Genomic DNA, 19,600 nt, shown 5'->3' on the forward strand with positions numbered 1-19,600 from the left:
GCCTCTCCCCCTGCTCGAGCTCTCTCTTTCTCTCTCTAAAATAAATAGATATTTTTATTTTTATTTTTTTAAATTTTTTTAAACATTTTTTTAAAAGATTTTATTTATTTATTTGACACAGAGAGAGAGAGAGGGAGCGAGAGCAGGAACACAAGCAGTGGGAGTGGGAGAAGGAGAAGCAGGCTTCCCGCTGAGTGGGGAGCCCGATGCGGGGCTCGATCCCAGGACCCTGGGAACATGACCTGAGCCGAAGGCAGACACTTAACGACTGAGCCACCCAGGCGCCCCTAAAATAAATAAATAAATAAATAAATAAATAAATAAATAAATAAATAAAATCTTTTTAAAAAAAGAAAATTAAAATAATCACGTTTCCCTTAAAGATTTATACTCTGGGTTGTAAAGTTCATGGTGCACTGTCTGGCACATTGCATGTACTCTATAGATGATGGTAGCACATTACTTTCCTGTGATGGAATCTGTCTGGCAGGTATATACTGATTATTTCATCTTTTTTCTCTGTTCATCCATATCTTCCTTAACATTGAACTATTTTCTCTTCATTCATATATTTAACTATTTTGAAATGGCCTGCATTTTTATCTCACTTGTAGAGACTCTCTGATTCATACTCTGACTTCAGATTTCCTCTAAGATTAAAAAATCTTGGTGTTTCACTTAGTGTAATACCTTCTAGGTCCATTCATGTTGTCACAAATGGCAAGATCTCATCCTTTTTTATGCCTGAGTAACATTCCATCGTGTGTGTATATTATATTTACATACATACATGCATGTGTATGTATTCATATATGTATACAGACACACATATATGTAGACCACATCTTCTTCATCTATTCATCTATCAGTGGACACTTAGGTGTTGCTTCTGTATCTTGGTTATTGTAAATAATGCTGCAATAAACATAGGGGTACATACAGCTTTTCAAATTAGTGTGTTTTCATTTTCTGTGGATAAATACCCAGTAGTGGAGTTATTGGATCATATGGCATTTCTATTTTTGTTTTTTTAAGGAACCTCCATACTGTTTTCCACAGCAGCTGTACCAATTTATATACCCACCAACAGTATGTATGGAGGTTCCTTTTTCTCCACATCCTTGCCAGCTCTTTCTTATTTTTTTGATACTAGCCATTCTGACAGATATAAGGTGATAACCTCATTGCAGTTTTGATTTGCATTTCCTTGATGATGAGTGATGATGAGCATCTTTTCTTAGTGTGTCCATTGGTCATCTGTAGGTCTTTTTTGGAAAAACGTCTGTTACCATCAAAATTATTCCTATACAGAATAAAAAAACAAATGTTGTATGACAGCAGCTTTTTATTTTTTTAAAAAAGATTCATTCATGCTTACTCAATAGTCAGTAATCTTTTTAATGTATTTTGTGCTATCAAATTATGAATATCTAATTTAGGTCCCCTGTTCTGATTTTTTAATGGGCCATTGGTTGTTTTCTATTGAGAAAATTGGCAACTGGCATTGGTAGTGTTTTTCAGGTTATGTTTTGGGAAGTAAATTTCACATTAGGGTGTTGTCAATGAAATATATGGTTTATAATATTAAATATCTTATAAACTTTTATAAAAACTCTCACTTTTTAGGTTTTAAAACCATTTTTGTTACGTCGTATAAAAACTGATGTAGAGAAGAGCCTGCCTCCTAAAAAGGAAATAAAGATTTACTTGGGACTGAGTAAAATGCAACGAGAATGGTGAGCTATTTTATTTCCATTGGCATTTATTTATGTGTAAGGATTTATTAAAATTTAGCTCTGTAGTGGTTCAGTTATGCCCTTATTTTTTTTCAGTTGTGCCTTTAGATCAAAATTTACGTTTTATGTTTAAAGGGCAAGTTAAGTAGTTCAAATATTTTAATAGAAAATTGGTGAATATTTTATTTAGCCTTTGGGAGAGAGCATGAGCTGGCTGGTTAGCTCAGTTGGTTAGAGAGTAGCGCTGATAGCCTTTGGGAGAGAGCATGGGCCTTGATTTTATAGACCCGTATTTTTTTAAAATATTTTTTAAAATCTAAATTCAACTAATTAACATATATTATTGGTTTCAGAGGTAGAGGTCAGTGATTCATCAGTCTTATGTAATACCCAGTGCTCATTATATCACATGAACTCATTAATTTTAGAACGGTATTTGAATCCCATGCTTTGTCCCTTAGTAGCTATTTAGCTTGGGTAAATCATATAACCTCAGTTTCCCTTCTATAAAATGGGGATAATAATACTTAGCTGATGAGTCAGTGTCAGGGTTAAAGAGACTACTGTCACTTGCACATTTGTTTGATATTCTTTTTCCATCAGTGAAAATAGTAATAACCATAATAATAAGTAATAATAAGATGGATGAGAATAGCAATTATAGATATTATAAAAATAGAAGCTGAATTGGTTTGATAAATACAGGCAAAGCAGGAAATTGACAAGAGAAGTCACAAGGAATCATAAATTAGACATGCTTATGTAATAATGCTGCTAAAAGAAGCAAAATGTTATGGGGCACCTGGTTGACTCAGTTGGTTAGGTGTCTGACTCTTGATCTCAGCTCAGGTCTTGATCTCAGGGTCATGAGTTCAAGCCCTGTGTTGGGCATGGAGCCTACTTAAAAAAAGAGAAGCAAAATGTTGCTAATATATGTTACGAGTGATCTAATTTTATTTGTAATGACTTCTGTACTACTGAAACCAGTATAGGGTGGTGGCGAAGAGTATATTTCTCTAGATTCAGACATAAGATCAAACTCTGACTTTGTCCCTTTTTGTGGCCCTGAGTAGGTTGTTTAACCTCTCTTAGCTGCCTGAATTTCCATTCGTAAAGTGGGGTTGATTCTATACATACCTCAAAGTTGTGAAGATTTAACAAGATGATTTATATAAAGCCCTTCACATGATACCTGGCACTTTCACTCAATAAAATTTGGCTATTATTATAATTAAGTATTAATTACTGTTCAGGTGGATACATAGGTCTATTTTCACCTGGGTAAAGGTCAACAAAAGATAGTGAAAAATGTTTATGGATCAGAAAAAAATGCCTTACGAAGATTAGGTATAAGAAATTTGATTGTTGGGGCACCTGGGTGGCTCAATCATTAAGCATCTGCCTTCGGCTCAGGTCATGATCCCAGGGTCCTGGGATCGAGCCCTGCGTTGGGCTCCCTGCTCCTCGGGAAGCCTGCTTCTTCCTCTCCCCCTCCCCTCCTTGTGTTTCCTCTCTTGCTCTCTCTCTCTGTCAAATAAATAAAATCTTAAAAAAAAAAAAAAAAGAAATTGTGATTGTTTTTAGCTCAAACAAGAAAAAGTTGGATGCCAACTTTCAGCAAATATTGTAGTTATTGAATAAATAATTATCAGATATGGTTATCTGAATAGTTATCAGTTGATAGCAATTTGTAGCAATGGATAAAGCAGGAGGAAACAGGTTTGTAGGCAACATACAAGTTAAAAATGTTCAAAAGTTTCTTGGTTTTGCTGATCAGATTTAGTCTCCATTTCGAATTTGTTTATCTTTATTTATTTTTTTTATTTATTTTTTTTTTTTTAAAGATTTTTATTTATATATTCATGAGAGACAGAGGCAGAGGGAGAAGCAGGCTCCCAAGGAGCAGAGAGCCCGATGCGGGACTCGATCCCAGGACTCTGGGATCATGACCTGAGCCGAAGGCAGACGCTCAACCATCTGAGCCACCCAGGCGCCCTCGAATTTGTTTATCTTTAAATAGGACTCTATGCTGATCAGTAAAGGGATGTTGCTTGATGACATTGAACTTTTTATTTATTTATTTATTTATAACTTTAAAAAAAAATTTATTTGACAGAGAGAGACACAGCGAGAGAGGGAACACAAGCAGAGGGAGCGGGAAAGGGAGAAGCAGGCTTCCCACTGAGCAGGGAGCCCAATATGGGCCTGGATCCCAGGACCCTGGGATCATGACCTGAGCCGAAGGCAGACGCTTAACGACTGAGCCATGCAGGCACCCTGAACATTTTTTTTTAGATTGCTTTAACTTTTTATTATTACAGTGTTGTGATGAACACTATTCCACTTATGTGGCTATCTACAAAGGACGAAATTGTAGATGTAGAATATTCACATTTTAAAACTTATTACCTATCTTGCCAAATTGCCCTTTAGAAAGAGTGTACTAACATATCCATGTCAGTTTATAAGATCTTCCTATTTCACCACATATTCACCAAAACTGAATATTTTTTTACTTTTTTTTCCTTTTCAAATTTTTATTTAAATTCTAATTGATTAATATATAGTGTAATATTGGTTTCAGGAGTAGAGTTTAGTGATTTATCAATTACATATAATAAATGATTAATTATAGTTAAAAATTTTAGGTATACAAAAATCCTGATGAAAGATATTGATGTGTTAAATTCTGCTGGCAAGATGGACAAGATGCGACTCTTAAACATTCTGATGCAGCTTCGAAAGTGTTGTAATCATCCTTACTTGTTTGATGGTGCTGAACCTGGTCCACCTTATACCACTGATGAGCACATTGTCAGCAACAGTGGTAAAATGGTAGTTCTTGATAAACTGTTGGCCAAACTCAAAGAACAGGGTGAGTTACAAATCTATACATTAACATGAAATGACTTTATATTAGTGACTTGTGTATGAATAACATTTTGCATATTTACCCATCATTTATTCATTCACTCATTCAGCAAACATTGTTGAGTACTTATTATCTGCCAGGAATTGTCCTATGGGCTGGCTATTACAAAGATGCATAAGACAACAGTCTTTGCCTTGGACAAACAATGTAGTGAGGAGGAACAGTTGAAATTCGTTGTGATAAGTGCCATATGTTGAGAAACAGAGTTGGGGAAATCTTCACAAAGGTGACATTTGAAGTGAGCCCTGGAGAATGTCTAGAAGTAAATCATGGGAAAAAGGAGGGGGAAGCGTTTTATAGGGCAATGAATCTGAAGTGTGAAAAAAAGGGAATGCAGAGCTTACAGTATTTGGGGTAGAGTGGCAGTTGAGGAATCTGAAAAGATGGATGGGGCCAGATTATGAAAGGCCTTTTAAACATGCTAAAGAAGTCTGGACTATTTGGAAGGCAGGGAGGGAGGTGTGTCATAGAAGATTTTGCTGTGTCAGCTGACATGATCAGACTTGTATGTTTGGAGGAGAACCTTTGAAGCAGTACGGGGGTTCTACTGAGGATGAGAGATGAGAAACAGGAGACTAGTTGGGAGACTATTGCAGTAGTCTAGTGAAAGGTTGTGTGGACCGATCACTCATCCTCAGGACAGAGAAAAGGCAGAGTTTAAATCATCTCAATATGTGTGGAGGGTTTTGAAATCCTTAAACATGCATAACTCAGCAATGCATAATTCTGTATAGCATTCCTCGAAGGTGTATGTGTGTGTGTTTCATGAAGTGTTCCACTCTATGTTACATGTGATGTTTACTTATATTTTTGTAACTTTCAAATTAGTTTTACACAAGTTGAATAACTTGCTTTTTTGGGGGAAATGTTTTAGGTTCAAGGGTTCTCATTTTTAGCCAGATGACTCGCTTGCTGGACATTTTGGAGGATTATTGTATGTGGCGTGGTTATGAGTATTGTCGACTGGATGGACAAACCCCACATGAAGAAAGAGAGGTGAGGAAAAGAAATTAAAACAAAACTTTAAAAATCAGAGTTCAATTAAGCCATGTTTTTCATCATTAGGTAGTTTTGAACTTTGGCCTTTTTTTAAATAGCTAGGTGTGTTGAATTTCTCACTAACACCTCTCTGTCTCTCTGAGATCTTCAATTTGGCTTGCATTATACTGACTCTTTACAAAGCATCCTTTTCAAGGTCTTCAGAGACATCCTCACTTATCTAAAGGATACTACACCATTACACCCTTACCTCCTCTAACCACTGCTCTGACCTTCTAATTACTGTTTCTCATCCTACTCTTTAATCTCTGATTCTGCCATTTTCTTTTCTTGATTTGCTTCCTGCAGTAGACCCTCGCCATTTGTGGAGTTTAACAGTTGAGATTTTTCCGGTTTATGAGTAATCCTAAAGACTCATGAAACAGTAATTTGTAAAGAAAATAATCTCAGTGTTAGATTTTTGTAAAACTGAAATTGGACAACATAGGTCTAGGTGCTTATCATGCATTTGGATCTTGGAATACCACAAGGCTGGTGTATGGAATGAGTTACTGAGCTAGTGAGGAAACCTACCTAGCAGCCAGTGTCTTTCTCAAATTTGGGAATTCTTACAGATCTTTAGATTATCCCTCATGAATGTCATGGGTCTAATGTATTTTAAACCCTTTAAATACTTTCTTGAGGGGAGGGCTTTGCTAATTTATCTTCACTTTTCTGTGGTCCTTCAAGGCTCTGTCTTTGGTCTCTCTTTTAAGTCTATCCTCAAGCTCTGGGCAAAGATTGTGATTTCATGGTATAGTGGAAAATGCATTGAACTTGGTTTCAGAAGACCTAAATTTCAGCACCAACTCCACCACTTTGTAGCGTATGCAAGCTGTTTAATTCTCTGAGCCTCAATATCTTTAACTATTATCAGGGTAGTATTAATACCTAGGCTTCTTTTTTTCTGACAATGTTATGAGGATCATTGGGTATAATAGATATGAATGCAGTTTTTAAAACTCTGTAGTGCAGGATATACTACATGTCATGAAATTGCACACAGGCCTTTTACCTCTCAGCTTTAGGGCCCCATCTCAGGCCACAAGGACTCTTAGTCCATGTCCCTCTCCTTCTATAGCTTCAGTGAGCACTCTGTCTCTTGTGTGCTTCCTTCTTGAAGCTTGGCTGTAGCATAGGATAGGGTCCATAGCAGGCACACAGGCCCTTTTTATATTAAGGGTTTACCTGCTACCCATTGTGGGGAAACATTTTTGGTAACATTCACAAATAATGGGCATGTTTCAAAGTTTACACTGGTCCCTGCTCTATAGTAGTTTACTTTTTTTGAAATGGTAACTTGAAGCTTTATTGGGCTTTTGCTGATTTATTCCTCAGAATGGGTTTCTTTCAAATCCACATTAAGTACAAGCCATATAGTGCTATTCGAAATGACCCTTTTTCCTGGAGTGAAGATGATACTAAGGCAGAAAAGTAGGTGCTTTCTGACCTCAAATAGCCAATTTGCATTTCTGACTGATCTCCCTGTTTATGAACAATGTGGACTTTACCTAATTATACCCAAATTATTCTGGTTTCTTAAAATTTCAAATAATTTCTCCCTTCAGAGGGTTTGAATTGCATATGTTGAATTTAGGTACAGCAAAGTCAGAGCTGTTTTTTTCTTTCTTTCTTTTTTTTTTTTGGAAATGCCCCACTTTCCCATTATACTGTTGTCCACCTAATCGTTTCATCTATTTTCCTAGTAAGGAGGGGAAGCCACATTTGATTCCTTACTCTAATTATTTGCCAGCTGTTAATAAGCAATTCTTTTTCAGTAGTTCTCAGATTTGCCCTTTCTTCATTGCTTCCGCTAAATTCAGCTAGCGAAGTCTCTGGTCACCCTCTGACTCAGTTCCTATAACCTTTACTTAATTGGCCTCCTCACTTTTATAGGGAAAGGATCTAACATTTGTCAAGCAACGACTCTAAGCTAGGCAATGTATAGTTCCAGCTGAATTCTCCCAGCAGCCCAGTAAAGTATAATTTACTGGTATCATTTTCTCTACTTGAAACTGTCTCAGAGAGGTTAAATGCTTGCTTAGAAACACATATGTAGTAAATGGTAATGATTCACACCAGGTTTTTGCTCTTTCCTCTACACCAAATTGCCTCTCACTACACCATGCTGCTTTCTATACTGCCCCCTCTACATGCTATATGGACCGTGGCAGCGAGTGTCACCTTCTCTGCTGCAGCTTTTGACCATGCCATTCCATTCATTAAAAATATGACTTCCTGTATTTTCTGATTATCAAAGTAATATATGACTGCTGAAGGAAATTTGCAAAATAAAAGTATTTCTGGCCAATTTTTGTATATATAATTTATATAAATAACTGATACTATACTATATATTATATATGAAGTTTGGTAATATTTTTACTCAGCATTATGTTGTACTTTCCTATATCAGTAATAAGCTTCATTGTAAAAATAATTTAAGTATAATATTACATCCAGTGGATGTACTATAAATAATTTATCTCCCAGTTGTTGATCATTTAGGTTGTTTCCAAGTTTTCACTATTATAAATAATGCTAAAGTGAAAGTCCTTATACATAAATCTTTGTGCACATTTCTGATTATTTCCTTAGGATAAATTCCTAGAAGTGGAATTACTGGGTCAAAGGGTATGAACATTTTTAAGACTTGATGCATATTGCCAAATTGCTTTCCAGAAAGGTTGTACCAATTTCCATTCCCTGCAGCAATGTATGAGAGTGCCCGTCTCACCGCCCCCTCGTCAACATTGAGTATTATTTTTTTAATCTTCAAAAAATGGTATTACGTTTTAATTTGCATTTATTTGATTACTAGTAAGATTGAACATTATTTTTGTATTTATTAGCCATTCATATTTGTTCTTCTATGAATTGTCTGTTCTTTTTTTCCTTTCTTTTGCTTATTTTTCTACTGGGGTCTTAGTGTTTCTAATTAATTTGTATTAGATCTTTATATAGTAGGGATATTAACATCCCATTAATTTTAAGACTCTTCACTAAATATCCCTGGATTACCTTACTGAATTTCTTCATTACTTCCCTGTTTGCCCCTTGTCACCATATGGAAATAAATCTACTTAATCTCCCCTTTATCCAATTCTCTCATTCACATTTCTGAACCTTTTTCTTTCTTGTTGGTCTTCCAAACTATACCGTCTTTGTTAATCCTATGTAAAATAATGGGAATGAAGTTGAGATAGCTGACATTTTACCTCCTAGATATTTTTCAGCTCTCACTCAAAACATTTTCACTGTTGTTGCTTTAAATAATTTAAATGATTTATTGCTTGCCTAGTTAAATTTGTTTATACGATTGTTCTGAGTGTGTCTCTATTGATGTAAGCTTCTAAATATTAGGAACTTTATGTAATATACTTTCTACAGCAATTCACACAGTACAGTATATAGATATATGCTTAAGTATTTCTGAGATGGAAGAATATCATAAAGTGGGCTTTTGAATATGCATGTTAAAAATATTTCTTAAGGACTCTGTTAATATAATTTTATTTTTGTTTTTCTTCCATCTCCTGTGTCAATTAAAAAAAGGAAGCAATAGAGGCCTTTAATGTTCCTAATAGTAGCAAATTCATCTTTATGCTGAGTACCAGAGCTGGAGGTCTTGGAATTAACTTGGCAAGTGCTGACGTGGTTATACTATATGATTCGGACTGGAATCCGCAGGTTGATCTACAAGCTATGGTTAGTAATCTTTAATGATGTCAGAAATTTATTTTAACTAGGAATACTATTGTTATTTATGCAGCACAGGTGTAACTTATAAAAGGGCAACCACAATTTTTGGCAGGTTTTCTAGATGTTAAAATAGATTATCTTGGAAAACAAAGATACTGTGCTAATTACAAAAAAAAAAAAGGAAACAGAAACACACACCCCCCAAATCCAACTACAGCATTTCTGTGTCTATTTTGGCATTTATCATGAAACAGAACTGTTTTTTCCCCACTCCTGAATATTGAAAAGGACATGTACATATGTCTTAATGAAAAGGGTTAAAAAGTTAATGTGTTGTTATTAATTCTTCTGGATAACTAAATACGTTAAAATCCTTAGCACTAAAATTGGGAGAGGTATGATTTCAAATTTGGAATAAAACATTTGGGATGAGGAGGTAAAAAGGTAACAAAGGAATATATTCCAGGAAAACATTTGATACCTAAGGACACCATTGGAAAATATCCTACCCTTTTTTCAAAAAAAATTTCAAGGAGCTATTTCTTTTATTTGTCATCATGCTGTCATTTAGTGAATTAGAGCTACAACTTTTGTCAGTGTGACTCACATTTTGAGATAAAGAAAAGTAATTTCAGAAGTACAAAGATGCAAAATAGCTATGCACTCAAAATCCCAATAAATTATGGGATAATTTACTATCTTTGGAAGCAATTAAAGCTATACGTCAATGAGGCATAGCTTAGAAGTCCTTTTTAAAAATTTTATATATTTATATTTTTTGGTGCTGAAACCCGGGAGTGAACGCCCCACCTTCCTTTTTTTAAATTTTATTTATTTATTTATTTATTCGACAGAGAGGGAGACATTGAGAGAGGGAACACAAGCAGAGGGAGTGGGAGAGGGAGGAGCAGGCTTCCCGCTGAGCAGGGAGCCTGATGCGGGGCTCGATCCCAGGACCCTGGGATCATGACCTGAGCCGAAGGCAGACGCTTAACCGACTGAGCCACCCAGGCGCCCCTCCACCTTCCTTTTTTTTTATAACAGAATTAAAACATATTGACTCTCAGGACATTTTACTTTTTTTTTTAAGATTTTATTTATTTATTTGACAGAGAGATATAGTGAGAAAGGGAACCCAAGCAGAGGGGGAGTGGGAGAGGGAGAAGCAGGCTTCCTGCTGAGCAGGGAGCCCGATGCGGGCCTCCATCCTAGGACCCTGGGATCATGACCTGAGCCAAAGGCAGACACTTAACGACTGAGCCACCCAGGCGCCCTGACATTTTAATTTTTTAATTTTTTTGAAGATTTATTTGTATTTTTAGAGAGAGAGCAGGCCCACGTGTGCACATGAACGAGTCCGGGGAGGGGCAGAGGGAGAGAATCGTCAAGCAGCCTGACGCAGGGCTCAGTCTCATGACCCATGAGACCATGACCTGAGCAGACATCAAGGGTTGGACACTTAGCTGACTGAACCACCCAGGTGCCCCAGGACATTTTTAAATCGAAATGCTTTTTTATCATTACTTTAGCATGGTACTGAGCTAGCCGTTTGATATGACTCAGTAGGAGTAAGCCCCAGTAAGTTACAGGGTTACTAAACTGGAAAACCTGTTGATAACACTTCATTTCATTAAAATTGTTAGAGCTTAGCTGATCTTTCATGATTTACTGATTTGAGTTTGAAATTTTAAATTTGTATAAAGGTGTTGCATTCTCATTCAGTGTGCTTTGTTGAAATTGTTACTGAGCTCTAGTGTTTTTATATTTAGTTTAAGGGCTGTTTTGAATCTTGTTTCTTTGATTTGTTTTTCTCAACTGCCCTCTTCCCTTCACCTGTTTGGTCTAGCAGCTTCTGTGTTTTAAAAACACTCCCCTTAGCTGTTTTTGTATTATCAGAACTTGCTATCTGTCACCTTTACCAACTGGAAACCATATAATTCTAGACCACTATATAGTAAGGATATTAATATGCCATTAATTTTTATTACCTTTTATTACACATCCCTGAATTGCCTCCATAAGCAGAAAGAACTGCTTGATTATGCAGACTTTTGCCACCATAGCAACCCTTGCTAACTACTTTGCCCCTCACGAAACTACTTGCTATTGTGGAAGGTGTTTGCATTTAGTGGCTTAAAGTTGCTTAGAAAACTCCCTCTAGTCCTCATCTTAAAGGGGCTTTGGTTGTTGCCTTTCTGGAAGTTTTCTAGTACTGGTATAGTATAATATTGGCAGATTTTTTTGGTCACAGGGACATCTAGATATTCCTTTATTTAAAAAAGATTTATTTGAGAGAAAGAGAATGTGCACAAGAGGGGGCCGGGGGGCGGAGCAGGAAGCCCAACATGGGGCTTGATCCCAGGACCCTGAGATCATGACCGGAGCCGAAGTCAGACGTTTAACTGACTGAGCCACCCAGGCACCCCATATATATTCTTAATATTCATTATCCTCCTTTAAAATGTGGCAGGTCTAGAGAGCTCAGAAACTAATTTTGTATTTAGAATTTTATAGCATATGGTGGCTGTCTATATATTTTATCCAGAATACCCAATATCTTATATTAGGATTCTTTCTTCTAGGATCGAGCACATCGTATTGGTCAGAAGAAGCCAGTACGTGTGTTCCGTCTCATCACTGATAATACTGTTGAAGAAAGGATTGTAGAAAGAGCAGAGATAAAACTGAGACTTGACTCAATTGTTATACAACAAGGTATTTATACATGTGAACTTAATTAGGTGTTTTTTTTTCCAAAAACACATGCAATTTTCTTTAAAGGACATTTTTATTTTTTTAAGATTCATTTATTTATTTTAGAGAGAGAGAGAGAGCGCGAGCAAGCATGTGGGGGGAGGGGCAGAGGGAGAGGGAGACAAGCAGATTCCCTGCTGATTGGGGAGTCCGATGCGGGTCTCGATTCCAGGACCCTGAGATCATGATCCGACCTGAAATCAAGAGTTGGATGCTTAACTGACTGAGCCACCCAGGTACCCCAAGGAGATTACTTTTAGAGTTGACTCAAATTTGCAAACTTACAGAAAAAAGTCAGTTTTTTAAAAAAAATTGCTAATTTAAATCCATTTAATTTAAAGCCTTGCATTCAATATATGGAATAGATAGTTAAACATCGCTAGTTTATAGTTGAATGCCAGTGGCATGTCTTCTCAAGTACCTGATATTATTTAGCAGTTAAAATGTCTAGTTAAAAATTTTTTTAAAGATTTAAGACTTTATTTATTTATGAGAGAGAGGGAGTGCACACGCACTAGCGGGGGGAGGGGGGAAGGGCAGAGGGAGAGGGAGAAGCAGGCGGGAGCCTGATGGACATGGGGCTCTATCCCAGGACTCTGGGATGATGACCTGAGCTGAAGGCAGACACTTAACTGACTGAGCCACCCAGGCGCCCCTAAAAAATTTTTATACACGTATTAGAGAATGCCTGTTGATAGAAAGAAATTTGATCTGACAAATGAGCTTTGAAAATGAAAAAATGTTTCTGTTCTTCTGAGTTTTAACTGAATTTTACAGAAGGAAACTCATATTGAAATAGAAGGTATAGTAGGAGAAAAACTTGTAGGTGTGTTCATTAATATAACTTGAAAGCTCACTAATTTTCTGTGCTTTTAAAGCTTTACTTACAGTTAAATGTGGTAGTGTCTGATTAGAACTATTATGCTGTGCTTTCTATGGAATATAATTGAATATATACAACTTTTATTTTTATTATTAGGAAGACTCATTGACCAACAGTCTAACAAGCTGGCAAAAGAGGAAATGTTGCAAATGATACGTCATGGAGCCACCCATGTTTTTGCTTCTAAAGAAAGTGAGCTGACAGATGAAGACATTACAACTCTTCTGGAAAGAGGGGAAAAGAAGGTTAGTTAAAATGACATTTGTTTTCATGATGAATTGCTTTAAAATCAACGTACTTCAGCATGCTTAATTGGATTTGTGTTGTTTCAAATGACTCATGTTCTCTCTAAGGATTTGTAGATTTATATCCAGAGGTAGTGTAGGGTTTTTTAGTTTAATTTTTGGTAAGAAAGACTAAGAACTAGAGTTTAAAATTGAGTGGCCTTATATCTTATGTTTATTGAAAATAATGTTGGTATTTACTTAAAAGCCAAATAAATTTCATGTTCAATCACATATATCAGGACTACATTTTTGCAGCCTTTTTCTTACACTGGATTACATTGCATTAACTGAAAATCTTTTGTGAACATTTCATGAAATATTAAAGCATTATTTGCTAAAGTATAATAAACTATTTCAGAATATTGCCATTTTGTGTTGAATTTACTTTTTTTTTTTACAAATTATTTTAGATAATTTCAAACATGAGTAAAAGTAGACAGAAATTATAATATGGCTACATCTTCAGGGATAAAAGATTTTAAAGAAAGCCTAATTGAGAATACTTGAATAACCACTTAAATATTTAAAATACTTGGAACAAGTTAAATTTATATTCATTTAATGTTAGCCTTGCATTCTTACCTTGTAAATTAACAGATTGGATATTTCATGTCAAACCTGACTTTTAAAAAGATAGAGAGCCCACAGATTTTTGTAAGTAATTCAGTGATAATTTTCTAATTTCAATGCATTGAACTGTAGACTGCAGAGATGAATGAACGCTTGCAGAAAATGGGAGAGTCTTCTCTGAGAAATTTTAGAATGGACACTGAACAAAGTTTGTACAAGTTTGAAGGAGAAGATTATAGAGAAAAACAGAAGGTAACTTTTTACCCTCAGCCATTAGACTCTCAAATTAGCATTTCTCCGCATAACCATTATTAAAAAACACTGACGGGCCATCTGGCTGTCTCATTCGGTAGAACATGTGTGACTCTTGATCTTGGGGTTGTGAGTTCAAGCCCCATGTTGTGTGTAGGGGTTATTTTAAAAAACAGATAAAATTAAAACAATAATAAAATTAAAAAAAACCCCACTGGCACTTACCTATTATAGTGCTCTGCTATGGAGTGAAATTTGATGTAGGTCAGATCTCATGCAATTGCTATCTTTAATAAATTTTGCTGGATGAAGATGATGATGATGATTACCATCATCCTCCTCATCATTTTTGCTGCTGTTGTTGCTGTTATTACTGTTTTTGACAAGCAGTGTAGGATTGTGGTGGAGTTCCTGGATTTTGAAGCTGAAATCCCAACTGTATTACTAATTAAGTGACTTTGGGTACTCATTTTTCTCCACTATCAAATGGAGGGTATAGTAATACACTGCATGGACAGCAAAGGTCCTTTGAGGAAATGGGAGTTTTATTTATTTTGGTTGAAATTATGGCTGTAATTAAAAATTTTTAATTTGAAATGACTTTAGACTTTATTACAAAAAAGTACAGAGTTCACATATATCTTTCACCCAGCTTCCCCTAATGTTAACAATTTACATAATCATAGTACATTTATCAAATTAACACGTTTTCTCCCTAAGTTCTTTCCCTGTTCCAGGGGATACAATCCAGGATCTCACACTGCAGTTTAAAAAAAACAGCTTTATTATGGGGCGCCTGGGTGGCTCAGTCGTTAAGCGTCTGCCTTCGGCTCAGGTCATGATCCCAGGGTCCTGGGATCGAGCCCCGCATCGGGCTCCCTGCTCTGCGGGAAGCCTGCTTCTCCCTCTCCCACTCCCCCTGCTTGTGTTCCCTCTTTCATTGTGTCTCTCTCTCTGTCAAATAAATAAATAAAATCTTTAAAAAAATAAAAAAACAACTTTATTTTTAAGAGCAGTTTTAGATTCACAACAAAATAAAGTGGAAAATACAGAGTTCCCATATCTACCTACTCCAAATAAACATAGCTACTACACTATTAAAGTTTTTTTTTTTTTTTTTAAGATTTTTTTTATTTATTTATTTGAGAGAGAGAATGAGAGAGAGAGAGCATGAGAGGGGGAGGGTCAGAGGGAGAAGCAGACTCCCCGCTGAGCAGGGAGCCCGATGTGGGACTCGATCCCGGGACTCCAGGATCATGACCCGAGCCGAAGGCAGTCGCCCAACCAACTGAGCCACCCAGGCGCCCCGCTACTACACTATTAATATCCCACATCAGAGTGGTACATTTGTTACAATTGAACCTACATTGACACATCATTATCATCCAAAGCCCATCTTTTATGTTAAGGTTCACTTTTGGTATTGTACATTCTGTGGGTTTGGATAAATGTGTAATGATATGTATCCACCATTACAGTATCATCCAGAATAGTGTTACTGCTCTAAAAAGTTCTCTGTGCTCTGCCTATTCATTTCTCTCTTTCTATAGCCACTGGCAACAACTAATCTTTGTACTATCTCCATAGTTTTGCTTTTTCCAGACTGTCATATAGTTGGAATCATATAGTATGTAGCCTTTTCAGATTGACTTCTTTCACTTAGTCGTATGCATTTAAGGTACCTTCATGTTTTTTCATGGTTTGATAGCTCATTTCTTTTTAGTGCTGAGTAATAATCTGTTGTCTGGATGTATCACTATTTATTTATTCATTCATCTACTGAAGGACATCTTGGTTGTCTCCAAGTTTTGGCCATTATGAATAAAGCTGTCATAAAAATCCATGTGCAGGTTTTTGGGTGGACATAGATTTTCAACTCCTTTGGGTAGATGCCAAGGATCGTGATTGCTGGAGCGTGTGATAAGCTTATGTTTAGTTTTGTAAGAAGCTGCCAACCCTTCTTCCAAAGTGGCCATACCATTTTGCATTCTCATGAGCAATGAATGAGAATTCTGTTGCTCCACATTCTCACTAGCATTTGGTGTTGTCAGTGTTCTGGATTTTGGCCATTCTAATAGGTGTGTAGTGGTAGCTCGTTCTCATTGCATTTCACTGACATAAGATGTTGAGCATCTTTTCATTTGCTTATTTCCATCTGTATATCTTTGGCCAGGTGTCTGTTCAGGTCTTTTGCCCATTTTTAAAATCAGGTTATTTTCTTATTGTTGAATTTTAAGAGTTCTTTGTCTATTTTGGATAACAGTCCTTTATAAGATGTGTTTTGCAAATATTTTCTGTCATTTTGTGACTTTTCTCATTCTCTTGACCCACAATGCTTTTTTTTTTTTTTTGCTGTGTCTTCTTAGGCTCTTTTAATCTGCGTTAGTTCTCAGTCTTCCTTTGTCTTTCATGGTCTTTACACTTTTGAAGAGTATTGGTCAGTTATTTTGTAGTTTGTCTCTCATTTTGGGTTTGTCTGACATTGTCTCATGATTGGACTGAGATTATGTATTTTTTGGCAAGAATTCCATGGCAGGGATGTTAAGTCTTCAGTACATCTTATCAGGGAATATAAGATGTTGTTGTGTTGTATTACAGGAAATAGTAACCTTGATCACTTAGTTGAGGTGGTGTCTGCTGGGTTTCTTCACTGTAGAGTTACCATTTTTCCCTTTGTATTTGATAAATATCTTGGGGAATATATTCCTCAAACATATACCCACTGATTTTAGCATGTTTTGGTGGCATTTGCCTGCAACAGTTATTATTGTGGTTTTTGCCTGATAGTAATTTTGTATTTCTTTCATTCCATCTACATTTATTAACTGGGATTTTTCCGTAAGGAAGACCTGTCTCTTATTTATTTTATACTCATTTATATCAGCATGGGCTCATGAATATTTTATTTTTTGGGTTATAATACAATTTTATCGTTGTTTTGTTTGCCAAAATTGTTCTATAAAGCTGTTATATTTTTAACTCACAGAAATGAATTTTGTTAAAATAAGAAAGCTTATTTTTGGATATTGATTTTACTGAAGAATGAGAGGTGAGCCATTTTAGTTTGCATCGCAACTAGTATGCTGATAATGCTTTGTTGCTATCATTATTTTTCATAGTTTTTAGTGTCTTGACTTACATCTATTTGGTTGTTCTATCTGTAACCTTAATTTAGACTGCTTATGTTTTATTCTGATGAGATAAACATGATGACTTGCATGCATAAGGTAGAAATTGTTTTTGAGATCTCATTGTGCGATACAAATTTTTAAAATTTTACAATTATTTCTATGGGCTTATTGGTATTAAGAGTATTTTATAAAGTGGAAAAATATTAAACAGTGAAGAGTCTAAATATCAGTGGAACTTCTAATCTACATCCTTAGAGTAAAATTAAACTTAGTAAAATACTTGTCGGGTGCCTGGGTGGCTCAGTCGTTAAGCGTCTGCCTTCGGCTCAGGTCATGATCCCAGGGTCCTGGGATCGAGTCCCACATCGGGCTCCCTGCTCGGCGGGAAGCCTGCTTCTCCCTCTCCTACTCCCCCTGCTTGTGTTCCTGCTCTCGCTATCTCTCTCTCTGTCAAATAAATAAATAAAATCTTAAAAAAAAAAAAAACTTGTCTATGTCTAATATAGCAGGTTTTCTGTGCTTACAATTCTAGTAAAATAACGTACAAATATAGAGGAATTTTAGTAATAATTATGATTACTTATATTTTTATAATTGAATGACAAAATCAGATTTTAAAAATATTCTGACTTGGCATTATCTCTTATTTCTGGCTTTTCATATTTTTTAGATAGGTTCTTAAAATAGGTTCAAATTATCCTTTGAAGAGAATTGAAAACCTACAAAAATATTGTTTATACGTAAATCATGGGAATTACACAATGAGGTAGATCTTCATATATGATTTGTTGAATCAGCATTACTTTACAACCATACCTGGGAAATTAAGTCATAATGACTGACATTGATCCTGAAGAAATTAACCTGAATTAGTTTGTATTAATGTGCTCTTATCTAAAACGAACTAATTCAGCATGATTTAGTGTATTTGAAAGTTTAGGAATAGGCCCTTAATGCTTATTCCAAATTTGGATACCTAGACCTGCGTATAAGTATGGGTTAAATGGCCAATACATTACTTTTGACTAAGTTAAGTTATTATTGATTTATTTTCATTCCAATTGGGACAAATAACATATTGGTTATTTATAAAATATTTTTTCTATTACTATCCTCTCACATTAATCCGTTTGAGGGGGGAAAACAAAACTACTTTCAGTGCTTTGAATATTTTTTTATTTTATGCAAACTCACATTATACTGTCTATATCTCATAAACTCTTAGAGTTAAAAGAAACTTAAAGGTCATTTAGTCTAACCTTTTTTAATTAAGAAATCCCATCTGTAGGATGTAGGGCAGTTATCCAGCCTCTATTTGAATGTGGTCATATTGGGAATCATACTCCTTTTGGGAGAGTTCATTTCACAGTTTTATATTTTTTGGTTCTCAGAAAACTTCTTATTTGACTTACAAGCTCCTTGATGGAAGAGATTATTCATCTTTATATCCCTGACACTGATACAGTAGGTACTTAAGACATATTTATTAAATTACATTGAGTAGGAATCTACTTTCCACATTGTTTTTTTTTTTTTTTAAGATTTTATTTATTTGACAGAGAGAGACACAGTGAGAGAGGGAATACAAGCAGGGGGAGTGGGAGAGGGAGAAGCAGGCTTCCCGCGGAGCGGGGCTCGATCCCAGGACCCTGGGATCATGACCTGGGCTGAAGGCAGACGCTTAACGACTGAGCCACCCAGGCGCCCCTCCACATTGGTTTTAAAGATTTTATTTATTTATTTGAGAGGGAGAGAATGAGAAACAGAGAGCGTGAGAGGGAGGAGGGTCAGAGGGAGAAGCAGACTCCCCGCTGAGCAGGGAGCCCGATGCGGGACTAGATCCCGGGACTCCAGGATCATGACCTGAGCCGAAGGCAGTCGCTTAACCAACTGAGTTAACCTTATGGATCAACTGAGACCTGTGTTCTTTTGTAGTTGATAGACTTTTACATATGTGAATACTACCATTATGTCTGTCTTTAGTCTTTACTTCTTTGGACACTGTGAGAGTTTGTAGATCCCTAACCATCCTACTCATCTTAGTTGATCATCCACTCTTAAACTATGATGCTAAGGTTGGAACTCCATCCTTAGATAAGATCAAATATAGTGGGATCATTAATTGTAGATTAATGGCCTCTTTTGTGTTCAGGCACTAGGATAGGCACTGTGAAATCAAGAAAAATACCTGAACTGGAAAACCATCCCTATAGACTCCAGAATTTTGTATTGTCAGTTTGGCCTATTGCCTTTTAAATTGTATTTTCTAGCTGATATTGGGGCAGAGTTTTTTTTTTTTTTTTTTTTTTTTTAAG

At 36.0% G+C, this 19,600-nt stretch overlaps 1 protein-coding gene across 2 annotated transcripts in view; it reads left to right on the plus strand.

The window, feature by feature from the left end:
- The window catches only part of SMARCA1 (SWI/SNF related, matrix associated, actin dependent regulator of chromatin, subfamily a, member 1), a 71,040-nt gene that overhangs the window by 22,224 nt on the left and 29,216 nt on the right, over nucleotides 1-19,600 (plus strand). Inside the window, exons 10-17 of one of the 2 annotated variants that reach the window (XM_021685856.1) lie at nucleotides 1,627-1,736; nucleotides 4,385-4,611; nucleotides 5,543-5,664; nucleotides 8,305-8,340; nucleotides 9,262-9,414; nucleotides 11,991-12,123; nucleotides 13,142-13,290; nucleotides 14,035-14,154. In XM_021685856.1, coding sequence (XP_021541531.1) covers nucleotides 1,627-1,736; nucleotides 4,385-4,611; nucleotides 5,543-5,664; nucleotides 8,305-8,340; nucleotides 9,262-9,414; nucleotides 11,991-12,123; nucleotides 13,142-13,290; nucleotides 14,035-14,154 — 1,050 coding nt within the window. The remainder of the gene's footprint in view (nucleotides 1-1,626; nucleotides 1,737-4,384; nucleotides 4,612-5,542; nucleotides 5,665-8,304; nucleotides 8,341-9,261; nucleotides 9,415-11,990; nucleotides 12,124-13,141; nucleotides 13,291-14,034; nucleotides 14,155-19,600) is intronic. The other variant, XM_021685863.1, reaches the window with a different exon arrangement.

The sequence above is a fragment of the Neomonachus schauinslandi genome, chromosome X, assembly GCF_002201575.2.
Source record: "Neomonachus schauinslandi chromosome X, ASM220157v2, whole genome shotgun sequence".
Lineage (NCBI taxonomy): Eukaryota > Metazoa > Chordata > Mammalia > Carnivora > Phocidae > Neomonachus > Neomonachus schauinslandi.